The 10591-nt window shown below is 42.3% G+C and overlaps 1 protein-coding gene across 1 annotated transcript; it reads right to left on the bottom strand.

Moving 5' to 3' along the window:
* Window positions 1-7283: 7283 nt before the first annotated feature.
* LOC130470044 (uncharacterized) lies at window positions 7284-9354 on the bottom strand. Its single transcript, XM_056839605.1, has 4 exons — window positions 9325-9354; window positions 8109-8258; window positions 7936-8034; window positions 7284-7857 (listed from the first exon to the last, which is right to left on the bottom strand). Exons 1-4 carry the CDS (start codon window positions 9352-9354, stop codon window positions 7600-7602), a joined length of 537 nt encoding a protein of 178 aa, XP_056695583.1. The 3' UTR covers window positions 7284-7599.
* Between the last annotated feature and the right edge of the window lie 1237 nt (window positions 9355-10591).

The following is a 10591-nucleotide window of genomic DNA, read 5'->3' as shown; positions in this document are numbered from 1 at the left end:
TATTTAAGGCGGATACGTAGGCAATCCATGATTCGGTCCAACCAATTTGCAAAAATATTAAAGCCTATAGAATAACAAGAATAAAAATAGAAGTCCCTTATTGAAATTTAATTACTTGCAACCCAAGTCGAAAGAAAAAATATAAGTCAAAGGAAGAATCCAAGTCACCAAGATGCCAAAATTAATGAGCACACATCCAAAAATAATAAGGGCACGTACCCTTGCCAGAAGGAGCACTCACAATCCTAGGCACTTAGCCAAGACTCAAAAGATCGCTCTGCCTCAATTGAATGGGGGCTAGCGCAAGCGTCCATGACCTCTAAAGTACTCGACTTGACCCTCCCTAAAGCGAACTAACTCACTTAAAGACTTACTTTCACCACTAGTCATAGTCATTCGCTTAAAGACCTTCTTTCACCACTAGACACAGTCATAATCGCCAACAAGTAGTAAAGGCAGTAAGCTTGCAATAAAGAGGATTGTTCTACGGCATCGCCCCATCGTTCATTCGAACTCAGGGCACCCGTTCATGGTAATTCAAATGTTTGCGAATCCCCTTTGAAAAGAAAAACAGACATTGTCAATAGGACTTGGCACTTAACCAAGGCTCACCCTACTCAGACATATGACACGGGCATCTAAAATCGAAATATAAAAACATTGTTAATGGGAAGACATAACAGCAACTGGGGGCTAAAAAGTGAAATGAAAGAGCTAGGGAAAGAACTAAGTATACCTTGACCTTTTGTGCAGACATACACCAAGTAAATCTAAGTCAATTTGAAAAAGGTTTATATGCCCGCAATTCTGGAAAAGATGGCCCTAAAAGCCTAAAGCACATGCCAAACGGGCACAAGTATATCTTGACACCTGCACCCTGGCTTCCAGCAAATCCTTAGACAGCATTCCAAAAATCGTAACAGTATTTTGATTTACTCATGTAATCCTGTACGAACCCTTCTATAAGTCAACCTACTTAGGACACCTCGGATTGTACACAGTAGGACTCGGATTTTAAATAATTTTCAAATGATTTTTAAAGACTTCTTCGGACAAATAAAGTGTCGTTGGTTTAAGCTTAGTGTGCGTCCATCTCAACGTTGCAAGTGAGTCAAAAAGATTTTTAAATATGATTATGGGTAAAGAAAGGCACCTAGCTTTTGGTCAAGGCACACTCCAACATGTGACTACCTTGACCATGGCAATGTCGCACAATACGACATTTACAAAAGAAGTAGCAGATCACTACTCGAACGTACCTCGCACTAAACAAGTCTGGTTCAAACTATTCATGATCCATGTCACCATGAATGCATAAAGACGTATGCAAAGCATTATAACACCAAGCCAATCCCGTAGCTACAATTGGGGGCTTGAGAAAAACACTCTAAAAATGCTCGAAATGACGATTTCATCGCAAATTCTCGACGCTAATACTATACATATGTCATAGGGGCACAATCCTAAGCTTTAATTGTGAAAAACGAACCTTAGAATGGCTACAACCCCTCCCAGATTCTAAGCGCTACTTAGAATATATAAAGTCACCCTACTAACAAGGGTAACTGAAAATCGCGAGTCACCAAAACTCCGATCAAACTACTGCACATAACGCTCGCCCTACAAGCGCCCGTTACACAGTCTAAGTCGTTCCAAAGCAAAAGCGAAAGAAAAAATCAGGAAAGAAAAAGAACTGTCAAAATTCTGCCCAGAAATCATTTTCAACGCCCAGAGCTGGGCGCCGATATCTTTAACGCCCCAGCCTGGGCGCTGAATCTTTCTGCTAGTCAAGTTTTGCCCAGATATAAAAATAAGAAAGAAACACCTATGAGTCCTCGCATCGAACGAAGTAATAAGCCGTGCAAAACCACGCAGAAGGTGTCACACATATTCAAGCACCTGAACAAGGCATGATGAAGTACTCCAATGCAAAAAAAAATAACAATGATATCCCAACACCTGGAGGAATGTTCTAAAACACGCCGTTAGGCCACACAAGCCTACGTCGCACCATAAAATTTAAACCATCCCACAGTACAAGTCTAAAAAAGGAGAGTAAGGCATATTGCACTAATGTAGGCACGACCAAGAGCACGTGTAAAAGAGGCAAAAAACTACTTATCGCCCAAATTCAAAATGCAAGCCACACGACTTCTACATTAAGGATTAAAAGTAGCAAAATATTACCTACCATGGAAGGGATAGCTCTCACCTACACGAGCGGAACCCCAGGGCATCTTTCTCGAAAGAACCTACAAAAATCGTACGCCAAAAGGAAGCATCCCAACATGCATACTCGGGGGCTCCAAAGCTACGAAACGACCATAGCAAAATAAAAAATCTTGAAGCAAATGTTTGAACAATCGAAAGGGAACGATGTTTGAGCCCACTTCATGAATGGGCCTGACCCCTATCAAGCTTCTAAGCAAACTATTCAAAATCAGTCATTGCTCAAAAAAAAATTGATTCAAGGGAACTGATTAACGGACCGCACGCAACGACCATTCTATGAACGCTCGTTCGCACATACATATCATCATTCTAAGTATCGAACATTCACGAACGCGTTCAAAAGGAAAAATATACAACAACAGGAGCGGTCAAAGTCTTACGCCTCAAGGTATGTTCCTCGGGCCAAATAGACTCGCCCAACTATTGCAATAACTGTACGCCTTAAGAGCAACAGTTCCTTAAAATAATCGCCCCAAAGCGACAAGCACCGTAGTCCAACAATCGGCTACGACTTCTCAAGAAAATCATCACGTTCTAAAAATAAAGAAAAAAAACAAAAGACAAGAGAATACATAGAACTTCCAAAACGAATGAGCAAGAGGCCAACTGTGTCATCAAAAGACCAGCCCAAACAACACTTTCAACGCCCCACCTGGGCGTGAATTATTTCAATGCCCAGGCCTGGGCGCCGAAAATGAACCCAGGCTCAAAAAAGGCCCTAACTTCTAGTGGGCCCTGCCGCATCCATTCGACTCGAAAATTGCCGATTTCTTTACTGGAAGTCGCACCTCACGCCTTTGTCAAGAATAGCACACCGCTACAAAGATCGCTCGCACTTACGAGCATGATCCCAAACACGATCAAGGACATCACAAATTGCGTATCCCCAAGGAACCCCTTTGACAAGAAATGACCGTCAAGCACGAGTGCTTGGGGGCTCGAAAGAAAATATATATTTCAAAAGAGAGTATGAAAAGTTAGAACAATATTCCCAGACTACGCTGTACAAAGTCCCGTGTTTGGATAATCTCAAAAGAAAAAGAACCGGTTTACGACCTCAAGACAAAGGTCGCCGTTGATACTTATACATGGTCCCCCAATCAAGGACCCAAGTAGTGGCAAAATTGAGCCGTAAAGACTAGCTCAAGACCATGAAAGATGATGACCACGAGACAATGGTCCGTCTAAAGTACGTTGTCAACCCACGTTCAGGTTGTAACTGAATCCGAGCATCCCTCGAAAGAATTCGCCCCTACAAGAATGAATAAAAGAAATTCTCAAAAGAAATCACAAGAAAAAAATGAAATAGGGACTTGCCCACCTCAATCGGGCAAGATCGCAGCACGCGAATCCCAAATCGAAAAGACGAATTCAGGTTCGCTCACCTCCAGCGAGCGGGGCGTCCACCCTTAGCGGACAGGGCTCGCCCATCTTCAGCGGGCGGGGTCTGCGTCACTAGCCGCGCAGGTCCTCAGTTTTCCAAAAAGGAAATTTTCAAAATTCAAAATGAAACAGGCTCGCCATCTTCAGCCGGCAAGGTCTACGGCGCAAACCACGTAGGTCCTTATTTTCAAAAAACAAACACAAAACAAATTTCAAAACAGATTCGTCCACTTCTATCGGACAGGGTGTCCACCCTTAGCGGACAGGTTCGCCATCTTCAGCCGGCGGGGTCTACGTCACAAACCGCGTAGGTCCTTATTTTCAAAATTCAAAAACAGATTCGTCCACTTCTATCGGACGGGGTGTCCACCCTTAGCGGACAGGCTCGCCATCTTTAGCCGGCGGGGTCTGCGCCATTAAACCGCGCAGGTCCTTAGTCGCTGCAGCGATAACTTTTGCTGGATTTTCCTTCGTTTTACGTCCTATAAAAACAAGGGTGCTGGATTTTCCTTCGTTTTACGTCCTATAAAAACAAGGGGGTTTTCTCGTTTAGCTAGCCCTGAAAATGAGAATCTTTAAAAAAAAAAATTACCTCGTGATTGGGCTTGGCCAGGCCCAATTACACTTTACAGCTTTGATTTTGAAAACATCTGTAGCTACTCCCAATGACAAAGTGAGGGAGTTTCTACGCACCTTTAGATCCTTCCAATGACAAAGTGAGGAAGTTTCTACACTATCAGTTGACAAATCCCAATGACACGTGAGGGATATGTCGACACTTCAAGTGATGACCCTTAAGTCAAATGTTATCACTCGGGGGCTCGTGAGACCCTCGCAAAACAGGTCACATACACCATGGCTTGTGTGACGCACTCCGTTTAATACTTTGACCATCGTCTTACTCCAAGACTCAGTCAAAGTGGGGGCTAACTGTAGACACCTACTTTTGTCCCCATTCCCGAAAGGGAAAGGTTCGATGATGAAAACGTAAATCTCCACTTGACAACGCATCTCCTATGAAATAAACGAATCTCAATTCCCCTTTTCATTTCACCCGAAACCTGCTATTTATGGAAACCTGCTAAAAATAGTAACTGCCGTAAAAGGTAGCTTCTAAAAGTGGCAAATCATAAAGGATAGAAACCTGTCAGAATTAGATGTTGCATTCCAACATAAATCCTAAATGAGATAGAAAACTGCGAGAATCCTATTCCTAATATGATTCGGAATTAAGAGTTACGTATTAATTAAAATCCTAACGAGCCTAGAGTTCGTAACGGGCCCAGACGCATTCCGTCATAAAATTGATACGCGCTAAAAGACTCGGTTAAGTCTCAAACTCTACGGATTTCAGGAATCCGAATCTGACTAAAGAAAACAGCCCAGACCCTATTTTCAACGCCTGGCTCTGGGCGCCGAAATCTTCGGCGCCCAGGCCTGGGCGCTGAAAATACCTAGGTACGTGTTTTTTTTCTAATTCTTTGTGGATTAGAACTCTGCAATTCTATCTTTCCACGAACTCTTCCCTATAAATAGGCCCCTAAATTCGACGTGAAAAGGAGACGACAACACACAATTATATTCTGAGTATTGACTCCAACCCTTAGCCTAAGCCTCTCGCTGCGAAATTGTTCACGCGTTCTGTCGCAATCGATCCATAAATCGAACAGAACGTATCCTGTCCCATAATTGAGATTCGTTAAATAAAAAGGAGAAATAGCAAAGTCAAAGTGGTTAGTTTTCTGAGAACCGTGACGCACCTCTCAAGGGTGCGTCGTAATGTGTCCCTTTTCGATGATTTAACTGCTTTCCTCGCCCTTTTTATGAACTGTTAAACTAACCTAATCTGATTGTTCTATCACGCCTAACAAATATAATATTTTTGGGAAATCAGATTATCATGCTAGGTCCCTTAATGCTATTTAAATCAGATAATCACGATCGAATTAGTATTATATGTTGCATATTGCTAAAATCAATTCAGATTAGTTTAATAGTTAACGCATGTCCCTTCAATTATTTATGCTGAGCTAGTAAGGATATCCTGCCTCTGGAGTTATCGACGAGCGAAGTACTCCTCTCGGTAGTTACAGTCCCCCGAACCCTCAATCTCTACCTTGCGGGTGTATGTTGAGAGATCCCCACACCAGGGATCACAAGGGAACCTACGGCCGTCGTGGTCAAACATAATTGCACTCCCTTTATGTCACGATATCCGGGTTTTGTCGTTAAAAACTGAATGGCGACTCCTATATTACTAGTCAATTGGGTGTAAACTCACAGGAAATCCAATTACACTTGATTGAATAAAAAGAATCGTCACACCCACGAGGGACGAGGTCACGCATTAGCCTCGTGCTTTTTCGACCCCCTCACACCTACCGAGCTAGAGATAACTTCTCTAAGGATAGTCCTCGAAAGAAAAATCCCAGAAGCTGCATGGGTACAAGCAAGATATGACGAGCTAGTCATGCTCGATGAGCGTTGGCTTCAAGCCGCTCACCATGTACAAGTCTATCATCGCCGAGTGGCCAGAAATTTGAACAAAAGGGTCAGAACCCGAAACATCAAAGAAGGCGAGCTTGTCCTGAAAGCACCATGGACCCAAGGGGAAAATTCAAACCCAACTGGGCAGGCCCATACATTGTCAAGAAGATCCTCTCCGGGGGAGCAGTCGAACTAACAGACATCGATGGAACAGAATTCAGATCTCTGACCAACCTCGATCAACTCAAGAAGTTCTATGTCTAAGTTCCCCGTTCAAATTCAAGAATCCAATTCAAAGTCCTGTAAGGTAGTCAGAACTACGTCCGGCCTGATTCCCTAACGGGACACGTAGGCAACCTCATTTCGAGGCCCAGCCACTTTAATACAAAAAAATTCAAAATTTCCTCAATTAAGGGCATCCTAAAAATCAAATCAAATTTCAAAACTCAAAAGTTGTTGTCTTTATTCCAAATGTGTCAATTCAAAGCAAAGCATGTTCAAGGGGAATTTAACACAATAATTCTTTATTTGGCTCTAAAGCCTTAAAAGCTAATTCAAATACAAGAGTTGGCTTGCACAATAGCTCACAGGCGCCAGGCGCCAAGCCTGCGTCAGGCGCCAAGCCTACGCCAGGTGTAGGGGCCTGCACCGAAGGACGAGGCCACCGTCCTCTTTTATGACTCCGAGTACACACTCTTTAGTGCTTCAGACAGCAGAGTACAACCTCCATTATTCAAGATTCCAAAGCCGCAAGCCCCGCAATTTCAAGCAGTCCAGATCAACGCTTCGGGCAGATTTCGGGTCAATTTCAAAATTCAAGCATTCTAGTCCTAGATCGGCGTCCTAAGTCGAGTCTGCATATGCATAAGCAAGAGTTGAATATACTTTGACTTGCGCTTTTTCTAACCAAAAAGCCTCAGTCAAAGTGGGCGCTTATAGTGGGTATATACACCCGAAAAATGGGGCAAATTTTTTCAAATTTTTTGGTAAAATTCTCATGCATGCATCCAGCCACAAATTTCAAGGCACACACAACGCATACAATTCCAAACATTCAAACATACAAAAAACCAAACTTCAAAAATTTCCAAACCAATTCAAGTTCAAAACCATACAACCATACAAAATTCAAGTTTCAAACCATACAAATCCATACAAATCCATACAAATACAATCCAGCCTATACAAAATCAACCCAGGCAAGCTGGAACTCACTACCATGCAGGGTCAATCTGAGTCATCATCAACAGTGACATCAACCACAGGCGCCTTGTCCCTGTTCCGCCTCCTGAGGCGCTTCAGATCCCGATTCAGCTCTGTCCCAGGGGTACTAGGATCCTGCTCCGAGATACGAAGTGTGCCAGTGGAGGGATGAACTCCCTGCTGAGGAGAGGAATACTGATACGGCGGCGGCATCTCCATATACTGGTACGACCCAAACATCTGAGCCTGGCGCATCCTCTCCATCTCTGCATAGTAAGCTCAGGAATCCGCACCTCAAGGCTGAGGACCACTTCCTCCGAAATAGTAACCAGGGGAAGAAACAAAGGGCCGTGAACTGCCTGCACCTCCAAACGAATGCCTGGTGGGACCAACATGTACAAAAGGAGAAGCTCCCCGCTCAGCATCAGAATGCCTCTGATGAGCACCAGCACCGGACCCTTGTCCCAGCTCCAAGCCCGGTCCCTCCTGCCTCAAGGACGTCTCCCCCTGGGGTTCTCTATCAACGGATCCCCTACGGTCTCGACGGCGCTCCTATACAAAATACAATTTCAAGAGTCAACATCCAAGTTCGAATTTTCAGAATACAAATTTCAAGATCAAGTAAGGCACCTCTCTGTCCCGGCCAGAAAGCTTCCGGGTCAGCTTGGCACAATGCCTCTTCCAGGAATCAAGCAAAAGCATCCAGCGACGCACTCTCACCCGAGGCGCCTGCATACAAAATTCAAGATCAATTTCCAAATACAAGATTACAATCAGTTTCAAGAAAGTGAAACAGTACTTACAGCAGCATAATGCTCAGGTACAGCATCATATGATCTCCGGTGCGAATGAGAAGCTACAGGGATGGTCTCCACCACATCTTCCCCGTCCGAGTTCTCATAGCGGAGGATCCTATCAGCATGGGGAATTTTCTCATGATCAACCTCCTCCTCCTACATACAATCATACAATCATCCAATCATACAAGAATACAAGAATACAAGATGCAAGGTTCGAAAGCTCACCGGCAGTACGAAGCGTACTGGTGGAGCCAACCTCCTCAGGAAGTCGTCATAGCTCCCCTTCCTGTGTACAAAATCCCTCCAAGAGCGGCAAACAGCATCGCCCCTAGCCTCCACATAGAGTCGGGCAAGCTCTTCATCCAACGCCAGCATGGACCCCGGTGGGTCCTTGGGGATAAGTCTATCCCCCGAATTGTGCTGAAGGGACACTCGCTCCCCTAGGTACACTACTAGAAAAATGACATTTAACGACGAACAATTTCGTCGTTAAAAGCCTTAATTTTCGTCGTTAAAACCTTTAACGACGGCCATGATGTTCGTTGTAACAGGTTCCGTCGTTATTGGCTTTAACGACGATGTTCGTTGTTAATAATTAATGTTTATTAACGACAAATTACCGTTTCGTCGTTAAGTATTAACGACGGATTATCAGTTCGTCGTTAACAATTAACGACGGATTATTGTTTCGTCGTTAACTTTTAACGATGAAATCATAATTCGTCGTTAATAATTAACGACAAAGTTAAAACTTCATCGTTAAAAGTTAACGACGAAACAATAATCCGTCGTTAATGCTTAACGACGAAACAATAATCCGTCGTTAATACTTAACAACGAAACTGTATTTCGTCGTTAAATGCTTATTCACTATGATCAATTAAGCAATAACGACCAACATATCCCTTGTAAAATGTCCTTTCCAACGGGCCAAAAATTTGAATTTTGGCAATAACAACCAACTATTCTGTCGTTAATATTGCAGTAATCATAATAATATTATTTGCGCTTTTCAAAGCACCTACATTTTCCCTGTCCAACAATATAGATAACTATAAATCAATTAAACAAATTAAAATTTCATTACTCAAAATATTTTTGACAATAGAATTTCAAGTTATGTTAAATCAAAAATCACATCCCATTGTCTTTAAATTCTAAAAAAGCTAAAAGATAAGTAATTCTTGTTCAATCTAAAATAACAAAATAAAAATCTAACTAGTTGAAGTGTTTTATCTTGGAGTGCCATCTTTTGAAAAGCGTTGTAAGAACACTTCTTTAAATGCTTTAAGCTCATTAAGCTCTTCTTCAACTGAACTCATGCGACTCTTAAGTGCATTGTTTTCTTCATGTACCGTATCCACGCGATTGGTAAGAACATGATTTTGTTTGTTTGCCTCATTCAACTTGAAGTGTTATTCCTCCTCCAAAACCCAAAACCCGATCACGAGACTTCGACTTAAACACCTTTTGTGCTACCTATATAAAGAAGCAAAAAAAGGTTAAATCTCATGGCATAGGAAAGTAAAAATAAAACCAAAAAACATACTCCCTCCGTCCCGGAATACTCGACCCGGTTTGACCGACACAGAGTTTAAGGGACTTGAATTGACTTATTTAATTTAATAGGTAGTAGTTGATAGTGTGGTATTATTTTAATGTAGTTAGTGGGATGTGGGTTAAGAGGTGGGGTTTGGGGAGAGTAGGGGTTGAATTTTTAATTATTTTTTGTATGGAGTAGGGGGTAGGTGGGTTAAAAGGGGTGGAGTGAGAAATAATATAATATTGTTAGAATATTTCCATTTTTAGAAACAGGTCAAGTATTAAGGGACGGCCCGATAAGGAAAACAGGTCAAGTATTCCGGGACGGAGGGAGTATAAATGAAGAAAAAAGTACCTGTACATGGGAAAGTGTTGGTTCTTTTTCCATTATTTTCTGAATTTCCTCCTACAATATATATAACCATCTCAATTAGTATCATACACGGGTGGCTCTAATTAAAGGCCAATTGTCAAAGTTCTAATCTACTAGTTAAATTTCAAGGTCCAACAATATTTTGTTTTGACAGATCCAATAAATCCCGCACCCCAACAGGGCACCTCTCACTTTTTCTAATTCATAAATTTTCACTCAAAAGCTGTAAAAAACATGAAAAAGAAACTTCAAGAAATCACATATTCATGGAAAAGCCGGCACGCTCAGATTACATTACAAATACCTGACATTTAAGTTAAAACTATGTTAAACTCATTTTCTCAACTTGTTTCCAAAAGTTAAAAGCTTGATAAACGAGTGTACCTGTTTAATCAGATCAGAAGCAACACTTGATATGTTGACTTGATCAGACCTGGATTTTATAGGTGTATGGCTTGAGAAATGGGAGGTAATTTTGGGCTTGGATTTTTCAGCTCGGGTGTACTTTCTGAGTTCTTGCAGTTCTGTGGCAGAATGATCAGAAGCTGGAGTGTTGGCCCCTAGTGAGTGC

Source organism: Spinacia oleracea, chromosome 3, assembly GCF_020520425.1.
Source record: "Spinacia oleracea cultivar Varoflay chromosome 3, BTI_SOV_V1, whole genome shotgun sequence".
Classification (NCBI taxonomy): domain Eukaryota; kingdom Viridiplantae; phylum Streptophyta; class Magnoliopsida; order Caryophyllales; family Amaranthaceae; genus Spinacia; species Spinacia oleracea.
The sequence above is the reverse complement of the archived record's forward strand: the minus strand, read 5'-3'. Positions and strand labels throughout refer to the sequence as shown.

What these genes read in the sequence shown, in the direction of transcription:
- LOC130470044 (XM_056839605.1), bottom strand. Translation starts at nt 9,354, where the DNA reads ATGGCACTCCAAGATAAAACACTTCAACTA. An exon ending in AAGATAAAACACTTCAACTA is followed by an intron (nt 8,259 to 9,324) that starts GTTAGATTTTTA and finishes GATTGTATGTAG; the next exon opens with GAGGAGGAGGTTGATCATGA. An exon ending in TACCTGAGCATTATGCTGCT is followed by an intron (nt 8,035 to 8,108) that starts GTAAGTACTGTT and finishes TTTTGTATGCAG; the next exon opens with GCGCCTCGGGTGAGAGTGCG.